General features: G+C 35.8%; 1 protein-coding gene and 1 long non-coding RNA gene across 3 annotated transcripts in view; one reads left to right on the top strand and one right to left on the bottom strand.

Moving 5' to 3' along the window:
• Positions 1-17105, top strand: part of WDR72 (WD repeat domain 72) — a 244812-nt gene extending 227707 nt beyond the window's left edge. For both annotated transcript variants that reach the window (XM_055363066.2, XM_055363068.2), the window contains 2 exons: positions 8811-8915; positions 14422-17105. In XM_055363066.2, the coding sequence (XP_055219041.2) occupies positions 8811-8915; positions 14422-14477 (161 nt within the window). In that variant the 3' untranslated portion in view covers positions 14478-17105. The remainder of the gene's footprint in view (positions 1-8810; positions 8916-14421) is intronic.
• LOC129526973 (uncharacterized) lies at positions 15158-24842 on the bottom strand. Its single transcript, XR_008671804.2, has 6 exons — positions 24719-24842; positions 23022-23074; positions 22400-22468; positions 18088-18176; positions 17282-17414; positions 15158-15284 (listed from the first exon to the last, which is right to left on the bottom strand). It is a non-coding gene; the product is annotated as an uncharacterized lncRNA (long non-coding RNA).
• Positions 24843-25086: the final 244 nt, after the last annotated feature.

The raw sequence follows: 25086 nt of genomic DNA, 5'->3' as shown, positions 1-25086 counted from the left end.
CTTTTGTCTAAAAGCCATTTTGACTAGAGTGAGATGATGTCTCATTGTAGTTTAATTTGCATTTCTCTAACGATTAGTGTATTACATATACTTTGGGTTATGTTTCCTCTAAATGTTTCCCAAACTTTACTCAAATGTGTATGCAACATTTATTCTCATTCATTCTGCCTTACAATTGTTTTCTATAACTAATCTAATTGGTCTAACATTTCACAACTCAGGAACCCTTAGTGTCTTGGAGATTTACCATGCATTTTTCCAAACAATGTGTAAAACTATATTAAGAGAGAGATTTTTACACTAATCTAGGAAACTGTCTTATCTAGAAATATCTATTCATCTCTTACCTTTTGTTTCCTATTTCTTAGCTCTCCAATATGATAACATCTCTTGTATGGAACCTAGCTTTCTGGAAGTATCATTAGATTATATTTACTAGTTTCCCTTTATCCACATGCATGTTTGCTCTTTAAAACTTGGCTTTCTTTAGGTGTGTTTCTCCTATCCTTTATTTATAGATGTCAGTAGCTTATGTAATATCAAATGAAACTCTACTACTTATCAAGGTCACTTCCATATTTTCAGCAACCATCTCTTGGAGATATTAGTCCAAATACTCAGTGTTATGCAGTGAGACAGCTTGAGGATTTGAGAAGGCATCTTTCTGTTATTTATCTCTCAATAAAACTAATACTTTTAAATGAGTGCCTACATTGAGATGTGTGACAGTAAGAACCAGCTGATGCCAACAGACCACCTATGCTTTCTATGTCTTGTGTAAATGCATATGGAGGGTGTGGGTGTGTGAGAAAGTGATACTCACTACTGATTTCATTATCATATAGTTGTAAAATACTTGTTAGCATCCAAGCATATCTTTCGTTCAATCTCAATATGTTTTTAAGTAGCTAACATACCACTTTGATGTCATTCAAACAAAAATAAGTCACATTCAGAGTAACTCAGCCTAATGATACGAAATATGGTAACTCAGACATGTTCTTCCTTGCATCCTTCCTAATGTTGACAAAGAACTAGAAAATGGAGACGTAGTCTAGATAATGTGATTTTCTTATTTTCCATTTCCTATCTGGGAGATGAAAGAGCTCTGACACTTGACTAACCATCTGAGACAAACGCTTTCCCTTGAGATAGAGATGGCTGTCAGCTGGGAATTTGAGACTGCCTGCCAACTATTCTCCCCACACTGATGGTGTTGTCTTAGCTTCAGTCTGTGGAAAGGTTGCTGCTCTTACGAATTCCAGTGCTAGTGCCATTTAACAGTTTTTTCTCCTACTGATTCAAGAGGGGAATGTTTTTTGGTGCTTTTCCTTGGTTTAAATTGCCCAGTGATGTGAATCCTTATCTTAAGTTCATATATAAATCATGTTTATCTCTAGTCTCAAATGCTAGCATGATGCTCTTTTGATTGAAGGGTCTCTTGTTTTCCTGGCCTCCTTCTAAATTTTCAAATACAAGCTGGGAAGTTTACTATAAATTCTTCCTAGAATTTTCCCTTTACTGACTGTTCTTCAATTTATCAATATGTGGGTATCTATTTGTTTTCTTCTTTGGAATGTATTCCTGCTTTCAACTTAGTATTTTCTTGAACTTGTGAACAGCAAGTAAAATTAATACATTTCTGTATTTACCATAGGATTTGGTCCTTAAAAGAAAACAAATGACTTTGCAGAAACTAAATTGCATAAAGAGTGTGAATTAGTTTCTGTACATTCTTAGAAATCATTCACCACCATACTTCTTTTAGTGATGAACAGATCCTTTCAGATGTTTCTGAATCTCTTTTTCTTCATTATCTGTATGGTATAAAAACTGGAATTGAGCTTACTGATATGACCAATTAACTTCTTGTATCTAGAAATTCTCTTCTTTACCAAATTGTAGATAAATATAAAAAATGAGAAGTAATGTTTCTTATTTTTTATATTTATCTACAATTTGGTAAAGAAGAGATTTACTCAGTAATATTCAGAGACCAAAGTCATGGAAATTATTGAAATTTCCTTTGTCTGCTCATCTACTCACGAGCTGTCTCCTTGGAACACTGCTTGCCACAAAAAATGGTTTTCCAAAGGAGAACATAAAGAAATCTAGGCAAACCTCCCAGTGGGAACTCTTAGAATTACCTGGTTGGGAGTGAGGAAGTGTAGCAGGAGGAAGGAATGCAGTTGTACCATTCCCTGTTACTCTCCTTTTCTACTTCCCAACCTACACATTTTCTCTTTGTAATACTCCCTCCATCCTATATCCTTATAATCTGTTTCAGAATCTGAGAGTTTAGATAATTTGATTTGAGTTGGCTTTCATGCCTGACTTGACTAAGACAAAATGACTTCATGGACCCCATCCGTACATATAAAAGGAATAGAAAGAGTTGGGAGTATACTGATTCTCCCTTTGGATTGAGGAGAGTATGAGTCCACAGGAACACACACTGCTCCATAACCTTGTCTATTCGTTCAGCAATCATTGAGAACCTCCTTATTGCTGAGAAACTGAAACCAAGTAGGAACATTTTCTCTTTTAGGAAAATGCCAATCTTCCTTAATTCAGAAAGGGCCTCAGAAGTCCTCATTAGTTCCAACACTAGTGTAGTGGCCATTTACCCTCTTAGTATCCTGTTCAGTTGTATACTCAGTAGTTGGTTGGTCTTGGATTCTTAGCTGGCAGAATATTTGAGTCTCAAAGCTGGAAGGTATCAAAGAGGCTGTGTACTTCAACTCCCTCATTTTATAAAGTAAAGAACCTGAGTTTAGGGAAGTGAAACGGCATTCCCAAGGTTACACTATTAGGAGCAGAGGTAAGATTGAAACCTGGTTTAAGGATTTGTTTTGTTTTGTTTTTTGTTTTTAACAATACAACACATTCCCTCTCTGGGAACTCATAAGTTCACCTCTTTAATGAAATTTTTTATATTCTTTATATATATATGTATATATATATATATATATATATATATATATATATGGGCTAAACAGTGTAGAATATTATTTTCCATCCAAAAATAAGTCAGACAGGGTTTCCTTCTTTATGCAGACTTCCTGTTGGCATTAATAAGAAGTTTTTGGACATTTTTGATTAAGCTTGAGCTGTAAACCCTAACTAGACCTTGAGATTTTTCCCTTAAAACTGCAAGTGAAATTAATCATTGATTTTTAAAAAGTTTTTATTGTGCCTTGCATTAGGCTGGAAGTGCAGTATCTGCTTGCTTATCAGCCTTACTGAGGCAGCCCATTGCTCAAAGTCCTGAATAACAGAACAATTTGAGAGGAATACAGCAATGTTTAAACAGATTCCGTAAGCAATTGATACCTCTTTCTCATTTATCTTCCCCAAACTTGGCTGGGGGTCTAGCCATACTTCTCACCTGTGGAAGTTTGCTATAGACAGATTTTTCCCCTAAGCCTAAATAGTCAATAATTTAATCCTCTCTGTGTGTATTTAAATGAAATAATAACTTAAATTCTCTACATCTAGATAATAATACAAAAATAATAGTTACTCTTCACAACATTTCGGAAAATTCATTTTTTATTAGTTGAAAAATAGATCCTTTTTAAAGCGATTCATTCTAGAAAATGCTACCCACAAAATAATATTCCATATTAGATTACAACTGCAGGAAGATGGCAAAACACATAAGTCTAACCTTAACTCATCTTGCTAAACTTGTCTGTAAAATAGTTATTAGTTATAAAGAAGCGTTAGATACCTAATTTAATTGGGGGCATTTCTACATGATTCTTCCCCAATTTCCAGTTCACACTGAAGACAAAGTAAGCCTAAAGTCTAAAGCAATATGTAACTATTGCTATTCAAATATAATCAGGAAGTCCTAGCACTTGATTATCTGAATAGATACTCTTAAAGTAAGGGTGATGTGTACACAGCTCTTTAGCCAGATAAGTTTTCCTGATAAGACATCTGTCCAGAGAGATGCCACTTGTAAACTGAATTTGGAGTCTGTTCAAATGACATCATCTTTGTTTACAAATTTAGTGTTACCACTTAACATCTTTTCATAGATTATGCCTCCCTCTGATTTAAAATATCTTGCAGTCTTTTGAGATCTGCCAGTATTGCATTAATATTTTCTTCTACCTGAATTTTATGTAGCTTTTCTCACTTCCATACTTCTAGAATGCTATCTTTTAGTTTATTTTATAGTGTCTCTTTAAAATTGGAGAGAGATCTGAATTATAAAGCAGGATGGCATTCAACTCTTGGCTACCATATTGAGCTAGTAACTTTGAATTCAAATCTTCGAGTCCTTTTTCACTGCTTATTTCACAGGCCTGAGCTATCTTTTAGTCTTTCCTGACCTCTGCATCCTGTACATTATTTTTGTGCCCCTGATTAATGTGTAATTAAGATTTTTGTTTGGCTTTGGTCTGGTACTACAGTGGTTTATTCTATTCAGTTGCCCAATATTTCAAACTGCTCTATCTTTTTATTAATGATTTTCCTATAAATATCCTCATTACTTCCAAAAAGCCTATACAGATGATGAATGAGATCTATTTTTAAATCATTCATAAGTTATTGTATTGAAAATGTTATTTAGGACTGCAGATTTTATTCACACTGTAAATTATAGGGTTTTTTCAATGGGCTCCATCTGTCCAACAGCAGTTGCCTAGCTTGGAAGATCCAGCCACTGTTTGTGGATGTGGATGGAGACTTTTTTCCAGTGGCCACTCTCTTTCTGGGGATGTGGAAATGTTTCTGGGGGGAGTTGTTCGCTGCCTAGGCCTAGCCCCCTTTAACAGCTAATACCATCTTTCTGCAAGTGATGAGAAAAGGAAGAAGGGAATTTTTAGAGAATGACTGAAACCAAAATAGAGAACAGAGCAGGTGGAGGAGTATTACCACCGATGGCCCTGCTACCACTTTTCTAATTTTAACAACAAATCCTGCTATAGAGTCTTCCTCATACTATCTCCTGAATTTCCTCTTACAGTGTTCTTGAATGTGATTTAAAAACTATTGGTTTCATCTTGTCTTTGGCCAAACAATTCATTTCTTTAGGATCTAGAAGAATTACACTAATAGTTAAATGCACCATAGTGAAACACATCCATACGAAGTTCATAGATTCCTCTCTTCTCTAGCTACCAAAGATATTGCAGAGATATTTAGAACACTGGCCCTTCAGTCGTCAATATTTTGAGGCATGTGATGAGTAAATGGAATAGCCTTACATCTTTCAGTGGCAGAACTGTCAAGAAGAGTTTGCCTTTTTTGCCCCTTACCTCCAAATGTGGACTATTTCAGAATCCATTACAGAGGAAATAAACAGTTGATTTTAAGCTAAAGATAAGTCTAGCAACCATTTGCATTATATTGATGTCAAAAGTATCTCTCTGCCAGGCTCTGAAATGCACCTTCAAAAACTACTGAAAATATCCAAGAACTTTAGTGATGAGCTACAAATGGACTTTGGTATTGATAAATAAAAGTCAATATGTATAGTAAAAGGACAACTTACTGTGATAAATGGGCCCACCATCAGTAAAGATCAAATTATTGACTATCTAAAGCAAGGAAAAACCTGTCTATAGCTAACTTGCACAGGTGAGAAGAATTAGCTAACAGCAGCAATTTAGAAAAAGCTCAAAGAGACATGTAAAGAGAATTCATTAAAAATACATACCAAAGTAGGCAGCAGCTTTAACAAATATATCTGTGGCACTAGGCTAATGTGTATCTTTGGTCATGCCTAGGTTCACACCCTTTTCTTTTTCCTTGAATGAGCTCCCTTTGGGTTTTCCACATTCCTACTCAAGGAGGTCTAATTCAAATTTTACCTTCAGACTACTCTATTGTAGAGGAATTCTCCTCTGCACTACTAAAAACCATGTCCCTCTTAGAATGTCTTCTCCAGTGTTCCTACTAGTTACTTTTCATCATACTTCAATTAGAGCACAAGTTGTATGAGGGCACATTAAAAGTGCCTTCATGTCTTTACCCCTCACAGTCCAGCACAGAGCTCTACCCAAAATAAACACTAGAGCAATATTTGTTGATTCATCATTATTGAAGTGATTCATTAGAGAAGCCTTGGTCACACATCATGTCAGAGTTCAGTGATGAAACATCACAGGAAACACCCAAAAGAACAATTGCAAGGATTAGCCTATCAAACAAACAAAGAAAAAGTAGAATGGCAGTAATTAACCTCTCCAGTGCCTTCTATTCCCAACTGGCAGAATGTAGCTATTTCTTCTACAGTAAATTTAATTGGATGCCCTAGGAACTATCCAGTAAAAATGACAAATCTTGTATCATTTTAAATTTGGAAACTAATCTGTAACCAAGTTCAATATCTGAAGAATAACCATCTTTATTTCCCCTCCCCCACACAAGTCACACCCTCCAAAATCAGAGGTGGAAGCAAAGTAGTAGCATGGTACCTACTAGTGTGAGTTTAATGAAGATCATGCCGCTAAAACTACAGCTAACTTTCTGGCCTTTTTGAGGGGTTTGGGATGTCAGTTCATTCTGGGACCACTTTATTGCCACAAAGAATGGTTGCAGACATGTACTTTGTCTAATACCATGTCCTCTTCCTCTGTGAGGTCCCTGATTTAGAACAGTATCTTCTGAATATTTATTTGGTGCTTGATAAATATTTTTTGAAGGAATGAATAAATGAATGAATGGAGGAATTTTTTAAATTATGAAAGAATAGTGTGTTGGATGGCAAGTGCAATGCATTTGCCCAAATCAATAGAGGTGCCACCTCATTGGCTTTTAGTAATAGATTTAGCTATATGATTTATTTCCTTTTATAAATACCAATGTAAATATTTCAGAAGATTATCAAGTAAGATATATAGAGATAAAAATCATTAAAGTAGGCCAGGAAATCTTCACCAACATAATAGTATTCTGAATGAAACTGATACATTTAACTATACCACTTAAACATTTCACAAAAAATCTATGGATTCAAAAATAATCTGTAAGTATGACCTAAACTGAAGAAAATTAAGAAAATTAAACTCAGCTACATCAATAACTACTTAGGCCACACATCCTCTCCTTCCATGTCACAAACTAACCCACATCACCATTTTGCAAACATGCATCCTTGGTCTCAAGTTGGCCTAACAAGGAAATTGAACAGATCCATTGAAAAGATAATTGAAAGCACATATCCTCTTGGATCAGAAGGACATTTAGCATGGTACCTCTGCATCATTCATGTGTTCATTCATTCATTTCACAGATCCTTCAAGAATACCTTCTATGGCCTAGACACTGTTGCATATGAAGTCCACAGAAACATATGGATGAAAATGAAAAGATCAGATTATTGAAAATAGCAATTTCATGCTTTTCTTATATTTTGTTCCCAAAAAAAGGTTTTAGAAAAGTAGTAAATTCTAACTATGCTGGCACTTTGATAGAACAGAGAAGTCATATCTGTGTCCTGAGAGAGTTGGTGAAACAATCTAGAAGGAATATTTAAACCAGAATCATGTTACTAGTCTTCTGTAAAGTTTGTCCATGTGGTCTTCAGGTTACAAACATCAGTGCCATGCACACTCCATTAAAATAAGTGGAGGAGTGTGCCAGGTCTGAACGCTACTAATGCTGCCTGGACCTTGGGTGGGACACCGTTGTATCACGTACCAAATGTGTGAAGTAGCACAGTCTCAGCCTCTGCATTGCTTTCTTGTCTGCTAACAGAGGTTTAGAAACAGTGTCTAGGCCCACTCCCCTGTGCCAACAAACATATCTTATGTATGATTTGTAAATATATATTTTGTTTATTGCATTTATGGTTTATAAATACATTGCATGTGTTATCAAATCAGTAGTCGTGTTTACTGCAGCAACTTGTAATAAATAAAATTCCATTGTACTCAACAGTATCCATATATTTAGAACATTTGGCTTAATTGTGACCTAATTTATGCTATTGCAGGCTTGTTTTGCTTTATTTTTTCACTGAGCTTCTTCATGAAGACAAGGCCCACTTTTTCTGACAAATATTTTCTAGAACAAATGTAATATGGAAATATGTTACTTCCTGGAGATGACATAGAGCAAGTATTACAACTTGTGGAAAAAGTGGAAACTTCAGTCTGTTTCTCAAACAGAATTAGTGGGTACCATGGGTTTATAGAAAATTTTAGACTTCCGTACTAGCTTCCATTTCTGGTCATAATTCTACAGTATCTCATGATAGGTTGTCTGGAGACTTACCATTTGAAACAACAGCCCTTCTTATTATAACTTTCAGTGTATATTCATGCTACATTTTAAAATTTACTTTTTATAGTACTAGTTTTTTTGGTGTTTGGTACCATAGTTTTTAATTTAATGAAAGAGAGCCAAAATGCACACAAAATGTTCATTAGCTGTGATTTGTGCAGTGAGAGGAAACATTGCCACCAGTACAGAGCTGGTCTTTCTAATTGACTAGCCTGATGTTCTTCTCTCTGTGTTCTATTGCTGTTAATTGACTATATTGTTTTAGATTTATGCATTAAAAATACGATTTCTACTTCGAAGAGATCACTTTGTTACTTTGTAGCTTTTAAGCTGATGCCGTGAACTTATTTTTCTTCTAAGATAAAGTCACATCTATAGATTTTTCAACTAATTACATGTCTGCCAATAAATACTTAGAGGATACATTTTATTTCAATTTATTATTTGTGTTTACATAGTGTGTCCCTGGAAATATCTGTGGAACTGAAAGGAAATGTTTTAATGGTGTTTGCTACTACTTTTTCATCCTCTCTCTTCTGTCTCTCTCTCTCTTTCTCTTTTAATAGCTCCAGTCAGTCCGGTCAAGCATGACAGCAACTCAAACTCGGCAAACTTCCAAGACGTGGAGGACATGCCTGACAGATGTGCCTTGGAAGAGTCTGAGAGTCCAGGTGAAAGCCATTTAAAAATAGTCAAGTATAAAATGATAAATTTGACACAGCTTTGGGTCCTTGGAAGGGGGTGAGGGGAGAGGACACTGTAATGCTGTTTTCTCTTAGCAGCTGCACTGTCAAATTAATGGTCACCTCCAGGGGTCACAGTGTGGAGCTGTTATCTTTTCCTCTTTCATCAAGAATTCAGTTGGAGGAAGTACAAAGGCTTTATGACTGAGAAGGGAAGCTGACACTATTAGTTCATTATCATCAATTTTAGGCTAAATGGTTAATAGAGCCAGAGATTGGAAACTATAGAGAAATGGCAACATTTTAAATATTTCAAATAATGGAATCTAACAAGAGGGGAGCGGAAGTGGACAGACGGGGGTGAAAAGAGAAACTATCATCGTTACAATTCTATTTACCTTTCTAGAAACAAACAGGACTGTAACTGGGATGACAGGATTTTAGCATGATTGGTAATGAATACTGTCAAATGCTTAGGGAAAATAAAGTCTAGAAAACAGTAACCCTTCTCTCATGCAATAAAAGCTTTTCTTTGTCAAAGTTACATATTTGTATATATCCTTTATAGAAATAAAAGAGAAATGTACTAGAAGGATACAGCTAGAAACACTTATACAAGGATTTCTGTTTCTATTTTTGTTTCATTTTGAAGCATGCCTAGCCTTAACAACTAATTAATTAGAATCAAAAAATCTTGTAAAAGTCGAATGAACATTCCTGGATAAATACAAAGTTATAAGGTGCTAGAAGGTACCTTATGATCATGAATGAAAGTTAAATATCTCCTCCACTTAATATTTGTGATTCCTGTTTTATCTGGCTCCTGTGTACCCTCTACCCTCTCACATCTTTGTGTGCTGATCCATGTATCATATTTTTGATTCATCCTCTCTGTGGCCTGTCAGCTTAGTTAAGAGATTTCCAAATCTTGTAGCCTTCGTTGACAGGGGGCAGCTGCAAACAGTCCCCTGATCCTTCCCCAAGGAGAGTTACTGAGATTTAATTTTCAGTGAAAGGTGCAGCCTGCAATCTATGTCAGGTCCCCTAAGTCATCTTGGAACCCCAATAGGCGCAGTGGCGATGGCATTGTATATCAGTCCTCTTGACTCCACCAAGATTCCTCCGAAGATGGACTGCTGCCGTGTGCCTGTTCTCAACCACACTTCTGCTTTCAGATCCCATGGAACTGAGAAATGGCATCTTTAGCAGTGACAGAAATGTTTAATGAGCAAATTAACCCCACCCCTTGCCATAATAGCCAAAAGAAAAATGTAGATGAGTCTCACTCTAAAAGGGAGAGGGTAAATAAATGGTAATGTTAAATTTCTATAATAAAAATTATTTATCCATTACTTTTAGTTTTGACTAATGTTGCCAAATTTTTGTTAGGTTTTAAAAGTGTCTTAATACAGTTTTCTATTACTCATTTTGTCAGACAGGTAAATCTATGAATCAAGTTTTTACCTAAATGTCCATTGTTTTTGATAAGAATAGATCAGCTTTATATCATTTCAAAAGTAAAATAAATTTCCGTCATCCCTTAATATGAATGGAATGGGAGCGAGATTCAAATATAACATTCTCTATCTGATTGATACACACAAACACGTTTATCAAGAAAGAAAGATTAATTAGAAAATATAGGTGCTGATAAAGAATCTTAACTCAAAAAGTGAGTACTGTTCTATACATCGGACATCATTATACTGGTAATAAAGAATGAATTACTCTGGCTTTTTCCTCTGTCCATTCCTGCATTTTAAGACATCTTGCCTTATAGGCCTAGAAACCTCTGGAGAGTTCACTACTGGTCTCACTGCCTTCCACTGAGAATTTGTGGCTTGGTTGTCATGGAGACATCGTATTTCTCCAAGAATTGCTCATATTGATCCGTGGCCAGGAGTAAATGGCCAAGCCAGTGTGAGGAATAAAGGGGGCTGGGCAGTCCTATAAAATGACCAGGGCTTGTGGGTTGGAAATAAGCTCATAGCAAACACTTAGCTAAAAAGAAAGAAGCAGTTTTATTTTGTTTTAGGATTTCTTTCTGCACTTTGGGCCATTGTCTTCTTTCGCTGTGAACTGAAAGAAACTTGTTAGTCACTTGTCATGTCAGATCTTTGGTGCTTGTCCTGACACAGCTGTCAGCCTTCCAGCTCTGCGCAGTTCAGGGACACACAACAAAGAGGCAGTGACATGAATTATTTATTGCTCCTTGTGTGGATAAAATTCTGTGATAAGAAATTAAGACACTTCTGACAGAGGTGCTTGTTTAGTAAGAAAGATTTTGTTGAGAGAGAGTGTTTCCTTGAAGCATGAGTATTCGATGGGCAAAATTCTTAAAATTGAACATGGAGGGAAATAAGTTTTATGTTTCTTGTGTGAATTTGGTGGCAGAGAGGGACGTTCTTGAACTATAAAAATATGACTTTTCACTTTTCAAAGCCCAAACATTAACTTCAAAATATCAAGTCTTTCAAAATGTAGGGGATCCAAAACCATAAGCATTACTCTAGTGGTTTAGTTACCTCTATTTACCACATGTGAGTGGTGTTTCTCTGGAAAATATTAACTACCTCAGTCAGAAGAAGAAACAAATTTGGGGTTTTTAGGTGGTGAGATTTGGGAAAATGTCCTCCAACCAGAAGAGGTGCTTCAGTAGCTAAACTTACAATTGCATTAGTGTATTCCTTAGTCATTGTATGGAAAAGAGTGCATTTAATTCTGAATGCACATTCTTACCATTTTCAACTGGAATGTTTTCACTCATTTAAAATTCCTTTTAACATTTTTATGTACCTGCAAAATCCCCCAGTTACAAAGCTGAATGTTGTCAATCTTCTAACTTTAATGGATATTGAACTTACATGGTTTTATCTATGCAATGCTAAATGACTAATATAATTATTACATCATTTTAATGAATAGCTCAGTTGTTTGAACAGCATATAGAAAATGAAAAAAAAGTATTTTCCATGCAAGCACAGTTCAAGTATATTGCTTTGTATATTGTTCATTCCACATAAACTCTCTTCTTTGCAAACCCTGTAAACATCATTTTACTTTAAACTCTTCTGGTTTTATATTGTGAATACGAACGTATTTTCATAGGCAGAAAGCAAAAGGGACATTGAAGCGCAGAAAAAGTTTTTGGAAAAAGTGAAGTTGATATTTAGATGTTGATAGAGTTTTAAAATGTCATTAACAAAGCCAAGTTGCTTGAATTTATATAAAATAGAAATAACCACTTCGTGTATTACCTCTGAATACAATGGTTTTGAACTCAGTATGTAGATTGTTTATTTTTATATTGGCATCACTCCTTCTCCAGCACTGAATTGACTAGGATGACCCATTTGTAAATGGGCTGCAGTCTGCATATAGGTCACAATTTAGATGGCTTGTGGAGTGGTTGTTCACCTGGTCTCTAGAGCACTCTACCTTATTCATCATGCCGTTGTGATCTCTTTATGGGTTCAAGCTGTATACCCAGGTGAGTGCCTGGAGTCCATTAAGGTAGGCAAAGCACCTTTAGACCAGAGCATTCCTATTACTTTGACCCTGCTAGTGAACCTGGAGGTCTTGTCTGATAGGGAAAAGTGTCTCTGAGCAGTGTCTTTTCTTTGGAATAATTCATTAGCAAAGAGTTTTGACTCACAGGTGAATCCCAGATTGAAGTTTCCGGCTTAGACTCTGTGAAGTCTACTTGCTCCTTCACTGGCATTTATACCTTCCTGAAACCTGTGGGAATAACTTTGATGTCTAGTAATAGAAGCACTGAGACAGTATCATGAACTTTCAGCTCCCTCTTTTGAGATTTTAGGGCCATTAGGCTTTCTTTCTTTGGCTCTTTAAGGCCTGGTTGCTTCTGAATCTGAAAGATGTTATCACAAAAATAGTTCAGAATAGTTCAGTGGAGCCTTTTGCTGGTTAACTTCTTACTGTTTCTTTTACAGTGATTAAAGCTTGTTTTTCATTCTTTTACAGTGATTAAAGCTTGTTTTTCATTCTTCAGAATAATTTTTTAAGGATTTCTAGCTCCTCATCTTTAAACTCATTCGATGATAGAAAATTTAGTGTGACATTCACAATTTTTATGACAGTGTTAATGAGAAACCTTAAGCCTTTGTCACCATATTGGCTTGGAAAATTAATAATTTTTCTTTTTAGTGCACTAGAAACAGTGCACTCCAAAGTAGCTTCAGCTGAAAATAATAGTGACAAGAGAGAATTAGAAGTCCAACAAAATGCATTTACGTAAGTGTTTCCACATCATTCTGCAGTAGTTTATAATCAGTATGCATTCTGCCATTAATAGAACATTTTTGTGGTTTTTATAAGGCAGGTTATCTATGTAGATCTGTATACATCATTGTCAATCAATATTACATTTGCATGAGTCTGATGACCAAAACTAGATTTCTCACAGAGTTTCCAGGGGATACTATGTTGTGAAAAGCCAAGGTGGAGTTTTTTTTTTTCTTTTTCTATTCTGGCTCATGAATCACCAGCAAAAATCAGGTAACAGAAAGTAGGACAGATTCAGGACTGGAGTGTTGGAGATGGCTGATGATGATGCATGAAGCAGAAAAAATGTGGAATGTGTGAGCAGCCGATCAATCATGGCCATTGAGAACACACTTCTTATGGTTAGTGCTAAAAAAAATCTAGAAGAATTAAGAGCAATTCCAGTAGGAAGATATAAGCACTTTCTTCGAGTTGTTTTTAACAATATGACATTCTTAAAATTTACCCGAAAGCAAAATTCAAGCATCAACATATTTTTTAAAGAATGCAAAATTATACATTAATACACACACACACACACACACAGAGTTAGTATACAGTATTGGTTTAACTAAACCATAGTTTTTGCCAGTAGGAGTGAAAGTTACTATTCATAGACATGTCATTAATATAAATGTGTTTTAAAATAATTAAGGAACAATGTTCCAATTAGTTTGATAGTCAATTTGATTTTAAATGAGTGGCTTTTTTTAGCCTACAAAGGCAATCATCCAAGTAATCTGAAAAATAAATACTTGTTTGATTCTCTAACTCGAACAGTATTTCAACTAATAAATTTTGACCCTAAAACTGCAGTTGTAGATTTTTCTAAGAACAATTAAGCTGTTTGAAATTTATGGAAATTTACTCATTTCAAACTAAATTTTTCTTACAGAAAACTTCCATCTTCCTTGGCAGTTAAAAAAAAATCCCCAAGCTATTAATAATGTGTGCAATTAAAGTGTATTTACCTACTTTATAAGACAAGTATATTTTTATTATATTAACTTGTCTTATTTTAGGATGGAAAAGACATGTAGAAATTATAAGCAATACCTTTCTTCCTTCCTTTCTTTTTTTCTTCATTCTCTCTCTTCTTCCTTTCTGTATCTATTCTTCATTTCCTCTCTCCCTCCCCTCCTCTTGGTCTTTCTCTTATTTCTCTTTTTAGATTTCACCATATAACCCAAGATATCTGCTTTTTTCCTAGGTGAGCCAAGGCATCATTCATGGATAGCAAAGGTCTGCCCCTGCAAGGTGTCTTAAATGGAATCTCATCAGTAGGCGCTGAATTTGGACAAATTAAGAAATCCAAAAGATGCCATTTGTTTATTACTGTATAAAAGCATTGTTGTTATTGGTCAAGTTATTAGGCTGTAGTGGATTTGCTAATACTTTAGCCAACATGTATTAAAGTGATTTTAATACATGCTGATTAAAATGCAATACATACTGATTGAAAATATTCATATTCATCTAATTTTAGAAAAATATTGCCTAGATCATTCTCTATTCCTGTTTCTTACTTTTTCTGTTAATATTTCCAACAGGGAATGCCAGTCCACAGACACAAATTTAATACTGCTTTAAATTTTCTCCTATCCTTTTAGTCCCTGAATTATATAATAAACAATGTTAAAACCAATGTAGTACACAATACTTATAAATTTAATATTGCTTCAAGGTATTTAATCTAAAATTTTACCAACTTTGATTTGTCTGGTTAGGATATTTTGTTTTAGTGGATATGCTTTAATTCGGATCAATTACTGCAGTAAATCTCATCCCTAAGCATGAAATGTTGTCAACAAATACCCAGTTCCATTTAGTTATCAATTAGCCCAAATAAGTGATACAAAGTATAACAGTGACCAACCTTGTACTGTTGAGTTAATTTGAACTTCTAATGACATTGAGGCTAATGTCTTTAGCTAAAGGTTGATCTTGTTGGCCATATAGATGTGAACTAGGGAAGGGGAATCAACTTACAGCATATCACAGTTGATCCTTACTAAGTATAAACTCTTGTAGGTCTTTTCCCAGAAAGAAGCTTGACTAGCTGGAATTCTAAAACTGAAATATATCAAACAGCATAAATAGGAATAGCCATAAAGTGCTCTTCTATTAAAGCCTTTGGTGATCTATTTACTATGATTTATATTGTACAGTTCCTCGATTTACAGAAAATCATCAAAATTATTAATCTACATATCTTATGTACATAAATATTGCCTAATCCATAGAAAAAAGGATATAAAGTATTAAATATGTGATATATAGCTATATCTATCTATCTGTGTATCTAATAGGGAAGTTCAAGTCACTTCAATTGAAGAAACATATCTCTGAGCATGGTGGGATGCAGTGGACAGGAGAGGGGGAAATTAGAAAAGAGAACTATATAATTGAAAAAGGGATATAAGGATGCAGTGGACAGGAGAGAGGGAAATTAGAAAAGAGAATTATATAATTGAAAAAGGGATATAAAGCATTAAATATATGATATATAGCTATATCTATGTATGTATCTAACAGAGAAGAAGTTCAAGTCACTTCAATTAAAGAAACATTTTTGAGCATGGGACCAGCCTCAGGTCTTATGCTGGGATGCAGTAGACAGGAGATGGGGAAATTAGAAAAGAGAACTGTGTAATTGAAATGACATGGGCTGCACCCTTAAGGAACTTATAATTAATGATGATCTGAATAAACATACCAGGATAAAGATGTCAAATGAGTGTGACTCCCTTAAAGTAGATTAAAGTGTGCATTCTTTGTTTCCTAAAATATGATTTTACTGCTTGAAATTACATTTGAGTTGAACTTTAGAAACTAACATAGCGTTAATATGAATAATCATGGAAAATTATTATCCTTTGAAAACTGATAAATATATTCCCCCTCCTTTAGAAACAGTCAAAAGCCACTTCAAACAAGTTTCAAAATAAAGGAAGGTAGCAAGTTAGGCGATGGATTATATTTTCTTGCTTGTTGTATACCAGTTGTCAAGGACATTATAAGGACTCCCAAAAGCATTTTGAAGGATGGCAATATCAAATACGTGTATGTCCTCTCAAATGAGGCATTTTTAATTGTTAAAACCTATTTGGACGCTCAGGCTATGATATGTTTATGAAAAATAAGCTTCATTATTTTTATAGCTACATCCTATTATTCCCTTTTAGAAACAAGAATAACAATAGGTTTTAATAGTTGCCATACTTAGCATTTATCAGGTCTAATGAAACCAATATTGAATCTCTGATAAATATTTTCTGATGTTACTAGCTATGGGAAATTAGAACTGGCACAACCCTGACATTACTAAATGGAAATGTTAGGATTTTTCGGCATCGCATGTTAGAATCTCTAAAACTTAAACATTCCTGTTAAATGACTAAGGTTTGCTTTTATCAATATGAATTCTGAAGGCCAATATCATACCAATAACTATGAAAGCTTTTAATTCCTAAAAATAGTTTTAGAGATATTCAAGCAATGCTCTCCTAATATCCATACGCATGTGTTTATAACACAAATTCACTAGTCTGTTTAAAAATGAATTCTTTATATTGACTGGTGTTCTACATATTTCAGTAATTTCTGTTATGAGAGGACTTGAAATAGCAAATTGCCACGCAGTTAACTGGATAGACCACGTACGTGGTGATCATAACCACTTGGTACTACACCCAGAAACTCAAAATTGTCTTTCTCCTGATGAGATATGGGTGTCCTTTTGTACGTCTAGCCCTAGGTAACCAGTGGAGTGATTATATTAGCAAATGTGTTTGTATCCAGAGTCTTCCTGTCATTGTAATAAAAAATTTATTTAAAAATTTTGTCTTGTGTTTCTTTTTTGGTAATCATCTTGGTGATATTTATGAATGTATATATGTGTGTGTGTGTATACATACATATATATACACATATATATGTGTGTGTGTATGTATATATATATATATGGCATATCCCCCAAAGGAATATCATATTTTCATTTGCAAGCCTTGATTCTTTGACTTGCTGTTGAGTTTCACATTGGCTCCATTGTATATTGCAGGAAAAAGTACCTGGAAAGCCTGGAGGGTTAAAAGCAGAGGCTCCTCGGCAGTGTGTCCAGGCCGTGTGTGCTTGCTGTGCTTGTCAGAGCCTCATTCCCTCCCCTGTGTTGGAGAGCTTTCTCACAGGGCTCATCCAGAGGTGCTAGAAAGCAATGTGAGCACTATTAAACACTTCAAATATAAGGAAAAATGTATAATGTTAGAAACACACAGTTAAAAAGTAGCCCCAGGTATCAAACATTCTGTTACTATTTTAGAAACTAAATTAAGGCTGCTTTGAACATGATGGTATTAGAAAAATGGTAGAATACAGTTTGTTAAATATTAATATTCTATCTTTAGATGATAGCATTTGGTGACTTTTATTTCTTATACATTTTTTCCAGTGTTCTGTATTTTTAAAATCCTTTCATAATTATTATAATGAACACTTTAGAAAAGATACTATTTCTCTTCCATCCTTAGAGGGCACATTATAATAATTGAGTATTTTAAAATTAAATTTTATGCCATATGTTTAAAATGAAAGTTCAGGTTACATTAATTCCAATTGATTTTAAAGCCTTATTTTCACAGAGTGGACTCATTCAATTTTTTAAATTTTATGTTCATACATTTTGATTGCTCAGTTATATAAAAGCGGTGTTATAGACTCCTTTATTCTCCACAAAATGTTGTCTTATATGTAAAGTGCCAAAAGTTGTGTTTAATTTCCTAAGAAAGTCATTGCTTTGTAAACATTTCCATGATACTTAGTGTTTTTTGTAATTTTAAAAAATTAGCTTAACCAAAAGAGTTGCAAAATTAAAACTTACTTGAGTAGGTATCTTTCAGACAAAGCTGCATGGCTTCATGTACAATAGTCCCCAGATCACCTCGCACTGTAGTTTGCCCAAGAAGGAGCCTACAGATGGCAGGTAGGAGAAGGTAAACTGGAAATTAACAGGTCTGTCTGTAAGAGCATGCCACTGGAAACACCCATCCAATTTGGGATCCCTGGAAGACAGCATGTGTCTAATGGGAGGCCTGTCCTAGTACAACTCCTTTACTGTTTTCACCTTCATCTTGACCTTCTCAGATACCATCTCTATGTAAAATGTTGATGTTGTGGAGTTTTTGCAGTAATTTAATTTTTATAAATATTGTATTAAAATATATTTATCTTGATTACTGTTTTTTGTTTGTTTTGTTGTGTTTTGCCAGCACCTACTCTTGGATTCTGCTTGTTCAGTCTAAGATAAATTCACCTTTACCCCAGAAAGCACACTGCAGGTAAATGGACTGTGACAATTGCATCATTACAAGCATGATTATAATGAGGCGAATGGTAAGAAATAATAGTTATTGTAATACTATGTGAAAACTAAAGCCACAAACCAATGAAGATATCCAAAATGGCCTACTTCTAGAGGTATACTGGGGGAAATTAGGCACCCGTTATATGCAAGGCTTCTCACACAGAGTAGTTCAGACCAGCACCCCAGCCTCCGCCTCCAGCCCCACAAGGGGTGTGGGGAGGCCAGTCAAGAGACCACGTGAATGGTTCCCCTCTTGGCAGGGACAAAACCAGGAGGAGTTCAAGGGTGGAGGTGAAGCGGGAGCATATTTTATTCTTCCGTTGACATTGTTCCTCCAAATGCCTATTTTTCATTGCACAGAGCATATTTTCCTAACATCAATTTTAGGGTCATTTTTTTTTGTCTTCAGCATCCTGCTATTGGAAAAATAGCAATGATTTTTATTCAAGGATACAAAGCTTTTAACACTAAAGATAATTAGTCCATATTTAGTCCATAGTACACTATGCCTAAATCTACGAAGTGCATGCCAGAAAAATGCCAATATTCATAACATTGTGTAATAGGAATAATTAGTTGGCACATGCTTCCAAAACTCATCATTTATTCACTTAGCAATCATTTTAATTGCAATTATCTGTAAAGTCATCAATCAGGTTTTTGATCTTGCATGTATATTTTCTAGGGAGAAGGTGTTTTCACACAGCCTCAGTAACAGCATCGTGGCCTTGGATGATGCCTTCCAAGATAAAAAGACAGCCCGTGATGTTCTTGACATATCACAGGTTTCCTTTAGGCTTTTAAAGAGGTTTCTAGTTAATTCTGTACTGTCAACTACATTTCCTATCAGAAATAACCTCTCTGATCTATATCAAAAGAATTGTGACATCTATGTTATCCCCGTTAGCATCAATTTATAGTTACTATATAATCAATTGAGGAAACAATGTTTCATTTCATTTTCCTTTTTTTTTTTTTTTTTTTTGTATTTTAGAATCTGCTAGGGTAGGAAAGAGGGAGGACCTCTAGTACAGTGAGATTAAGAACCTTCATCCTTTCCCTAAGACATAGCTATGGGGATCAAGTTGCACTTGGGATTTTTTTATAATAAGGAAGAATTCTTTGAATCAGCTTCTATTTCAAATAATCAGTGTATTCACACCAGTCTAAGCAAAACCATTTACTCCAATGTCTGCAAGAATTTGAGATAGAAAATGAGGCAAAACTAACAAATACTAACATGCCTTCAGGATAATGAAGTAAATAAACAAATTTGGGGATTTCTAAAGTACATTTTCATAGAAAGCATACTGCAGCTGATGCCTGTCTGAAAGGTGTTGTTAGATTTTGTTTGTAGTCTTCCCACCATGTAGGTGGCAGCAGCACTCAAGGCTAGAAATTTTCTTTCCCATTCTCTTAGCTCTAGTACAAACATATTCTTACTAAAAAATCCTTGTGGGAGAGAAAAGGTTTAAAGTGTAGAGACAAATTTCTCGATGTCTTCACCTATCTCTAAAGCACTATTTTAAGGTTGTGCTTAAAATGGTTCCCGTAATGTGAAAACATTCATCATTCCCCTTAATACAGAAGTCATAGTCTGCTCTCATACATGTTGGTAGTAGTAGGTTGCTGTTTTTTTTAATTTACTGGGATGTTAACTTCTTTACCCTTTCTCAGACTAAAGCCGTTCTCTTAAGAAAAAGGAAGAAATCTGCTTTAGTCTCCTATCACCTATGTTTTTTGGGAAAATAATACAAGGCTGTCCCCTTTTTCTTTGTAAACATCTAAGAATCCAGAGGATTGAGTATATGTTGAGAGTTTTCTCTTAGTCTTCAAAATGCAGCCATGTTCTCTGATTGTCCTAACTAGCAGTGAGTGCATTCAACTCGGTTCTGTGTGCAAATCAAATGAGGGCTCTGTCAGAGCAGAGAGGCTCAGGGTGCCTGAGAGTGAAGGCAGAAGACCTGGACACAAGACATGTGGGTTAAAGCTGAGAGTGTTGCCATTGTGTGGATGAGGGTCACTGCCTTGAGAAAGCTGTTTACTCCTGTGCCTGGGTGGAAATGAAACCAGGATGTCCCCCAACCCCCTTATAGAAATAAGTTTGTTTTTCATTAATACTGGAAACTGATGGGCAATAGGCTTTTCCTCAATTCCTGGTGTTTTGCTAGAACTAGTACATGTTATAGCAAATACAGGCAGCCTTTCTGCAAACATCTTCAGAGTGCTCTTGTTATACAGGGTCAGTCAACATGTCGAAAACACCAAGCAAACACACACAATTCCAGGCCCAGGTGAAACAGATAGCAGTTACATTTCCAGGCTAGGAAGAGGCCATTAAGTGGTTTGGGGAAGGTGAAGAGAGGTTTCTGCATCTACTGTCTTTCAATCTTAGTTTATATTCCCCCTCATTTCTTGTGTCCTTCTACATCCTTGATCTTTCTTCCCGCATCCATGTAGTTCAGTACAAATCTTTTGAGAAATAGACCCATGCATTGAATATGGAGTCAGAGAACTGATATTGTGTCCCAGCTTCTTCACTTTCTTACTTGCTGTTTGAGATTAGAAAGAACTTTCATATAATATTCTGAACCTCAGTTTCCTCATATATACATTGAGTCTAATAATTCCAATTTTGCAAGCATCATACACATGTATTACTTAATATAGTATTACAAATACTGAAATTACTATACATACAAAAAATACCTGGTTAGAATCTTAATTATGGCCAACCATAATGGCATTCCAGTGCTTAAGCAGGCTTTTTACGCAGATTGGATAAAGCAGTTTGGCATAAACAAGCTAAATTGGTTATTTGCATAAAAGTTTATTCTTTTAAAATGTTTCATGTTAACTTGAATTTTGAGCATTCCCAAAATCAAGGATTACTTTCAGAGTTTTTGGTAATTTCTTTAGATGTCAGGGCTTTCCTCAGTACAGTGGGTAATAATAAATAGCAAGTAGTTATTTTTCTGGGTCCCAGAAGATAATCTTCTGGCAATGTTTTGTGTCAGAGTAGGATAGGCCATAGTCCATCAGGGTTGTACAAAAAAACAAGTAGCTTCCCTCTCGACTTCTGCCAGTATGTATACAATCAAATGACACTACAAAGGATTTTTCTGTAGCCTTAGGTGAGTGTGATGAAAGAAACCAAACCAGGTCCGGGCGCAGTGGCTCACACGTGTAATCCCAGCACTCTGGGAGGCCGAGGAGGGTGGATCACTTGAGGCCAGGAGTTCGGGACCAGACTGGCCAAAATGGTGAAACCCTGTCTCTACTAAAAATACAAAAATTAGCTGGGTGCAGTGGTGCACACCTGTAATCCCAGCTACTCCAGAGGCTGAGGCACAAGAATCACTTGAACCCCGGAGGCGGAGATTGCAATGAGATCGCACCACTGCACTCCAGCCTGGGTAACAAAGTGAGACTCTGAAAAAAAGAAGGAAGGAAGGAACGAAGGAAGGAAGGAAAGAGAGAGGGAGAGAGAGAGAGAAAGAAAAAGAAAGAAAACAAAGAAAGAAAAGAAAGAAGAAAGAAAGAAACCAATCCAAAACACCTAAGTACTTCTAAAGAGGTGTCCTAAAACAGAAAGTCAATGCATTGCTGAAAGGTTTTCTGTAAAGCAAATATGTATGTCAGATTCTACCTTTGCACTGAGAATGGTTTGTATTCACAATGTTTTCTCACCAGACAAGAATCTGAAAATGGATAAACTGAGCAGAAAATATTAATCAAGGAAGATTTAAAATGGAGACCTGACTGTGTTGTCGGGGCATCAAATACCAACAGAATGTACCTGGAAAGGGAAGACCATCCCTATTCTTACCTTCATAAATCTTGGTGAAATGTCTCATTAGAACTCTGTCTCTGCTTCTGTCCTCTTCTTTCCTCCTATCTTTAAGTGAAAATAAAAATACTATTAGGAATACTAATAATAAAATAACTATGGGGATTTTCAATTAAAATGGTAAATTAAAGACATTCATCTCCATGCTCTCCTGAAGCCTCATTGAGATGATGGGACAAAAAACATAAACCCAGGAGAAAAATGGAGAAGAAGAAAAGAAATAATAACAGCAAAAATTTAAAAACTGAAAGCAGATAAATGCCATAGACGACAATGCCAAGAAATGAGCCTGCTGGTATTGCAGAGCTCCTTAAAGGTTTAGGAAATGGGTCAACTGTGACCTCTAAAAGTGGGGGTACAAGTGTGGCTGAAACAGGAAAATTGTTTGAAAGAAACAGTTAACTTCCTTGAATCCCATTCCCATTTGGCATACAAGCAGTTACTCTTCCCCTTACCCAGCGGACACCTAGATGTTCCCTCTCTGAACAGGTTGAACAAGAGGGATTCTGGACTTAGGGGACACTAGGCCAGCCAAGAGCAGGTGCATCATCCTGAAAGGAGGGATGGGTGAAAATCTGTACACTGATGGCCACACACTTACCCCGGCTTCCGTCTGCTTTGTTCCAAAAATGCTGGTAACTGCTCTTATTAGCCCTGGAGAAAAGACAGATGATTCTTTTATGAAAAAACAACAAGCCTGAGGCCAATAAACACATGAAAAGATGCTCAACATCACTAATCACCAGGGAAATGCAAATTAAAACCACAATGAGATACCATCTCGTACCCACTAGGATGGGCCACTATTGAGGCGGAAAAAATGGTAAGGAGGTGGAAAAAATGGAACTATTGTGTACTAGTTGGTGGGAATGTAAAATGTATCATCCAATAATTCCATTTCTGGGTATATATCCAAAATAACTGAAAGTAGGATCTCAAAAAGATATTTTATGTCATTGTTCATAGCGGCACTATTTATAATAGCCAAAAGGTGGAGGCAACTCAAGTGTCTATTGATGGATGAATAGATAGACAAAATGTGCTGTAGTCATACGATGAAACAGTACTCATCATTAAACAGGAAGGAAATTCAGACACATGCTACAATATGGATGAACGTTGAGAATATTATGCTAAGTGGAATACGCCAGTTACAAAAAACACACATACTGTATGATTCTACTTCTATGAGGAACATAGAGCAGTCAAATCATGGAGACAGAAAGTAGAATGGTGGTTGCCAGGACAGGAGGGAGGGAAGAATGGAGAGTGATTGTTTAATGGGTAGTTTTGGTTTTACAGTATGAAAGAAGACATTCCAAAAGTTAAACATATGTGATAGCATTTACTTTTTCAGTCCAACATTTTTTTTTTTTTTTTTTAGTTTCTAATGTATTAGGCACTGTTCTAGCCATTGAGAATTCCACAGTAAACAAAACACACACACACATTCCAAGGCTAGCATTTTTTTCCAAAAAGAGTTTAAAAAATACAATTGAGGGCCAGGCGCGGTGGCTCATGCCTGTAATCCCAGCACTTTGGGAGGCCAAAGCAGGTGGATCACCTGAGGTCAGGAGTACGAGACCAGCCTGGCCAACGTGGTGAAACCCCCATCTCTACTAAAAATATAAAATTAGCCGAGTGTGGTGGCACATGCCTGTAATCCCAGCTGCTCAGGAGGGTGAGGCAGGAGAATCGCTTGAACCTGGGAGGCAGAGATTGCACCATTGCACTCCAGCCTGGGCAATGAGCAAGACTCCGTTTCAAAAAAAATTACAATTGAAGAAATGTCTCACAAAGTGGAAAAATTAGGAGAGGCAGTAGAAAATTGTAAGACTAATTCAATTAGAGGGAGTCTTGTGTGAAAAATAATATTAATGAGAGCTCTACAAATAATAAACAGAGAAATCAGGGGGAAGAAAATTATGTAAAACAAAATCAAGCAAACTTTCCAGAACTGATGAAACCAAATTTCAGATTGAAAGAACCTATGGTGTGCTCAGCAAAATTCATAAAAATGACCCATATCAAGGTACATTTTAGTGAAACTTCAGAATATTAGAGCAAAAGAAATGTTCTTAACATTAGAAAAGGAAGGATAACTTTTGCTCAATACAAACAATTAGGAATCAGTATGGCATTAGAGCTCTTAATTGCAATTCTGGATGCCAGAAGAAAATGTGGCAATGACTTAAATATCCTGATGAAAACCATCACCATCCTAGAATTATACTTAGGCAATCTATTTCTTCCATGCACTCTTTCTCATAAAATTGCTGGAGGATATGATCCACCTACAAAATGGAGTAAACCAGAAAAGTTTAGCATATGCAACATGGGAATGAAGAAATGTCCACAGAGGACAGGGAAGGCCGATGGCGTGTCTACTGCTGTGCTCAAGCCTAGAAAGCAGCTGGTCTAGATTTTGGCAGAAAGTAGAGGATTCCCATAGGGACGTCTCCAGGACAACAACGGAACTGACAGATTACTCGGTAAGTCTGATTCTACTGAGAGTAATGTTAGAGTTCTGTCAATGGGCTTGGGTCATGAAGTAGTGAAGTATTGTATATGACAGAAAACTAAACGAATAAAAAAGAAGGAGAAATAGAAGAAGTGTAATCATAGTGTATTACATGACCCAACTGTAGTAATTCTAGTACTAATTA

Source organism: Gorilla gorilla, chromosome 16 (assembly GCF_029281585.2).
Source record: "Gorilla gorilla gorilla isolate KB3781 chromosome 16, NHGRI_mGorGor1-v2.1_pri, whole genome shotgun sequence".
In the NCBI taxonomy this organism is placed as follows: Eukaryota; Metazoa; Chordata; class Mammalia; order Primates; family Hominidae; genus Gorilla; species Gorilla gorilla.
The sequence above is the reverse complement of the archived record's forward strand: the minus strand, read 5'-3'. Positions and strand labels throughout refer to the sequence as shown.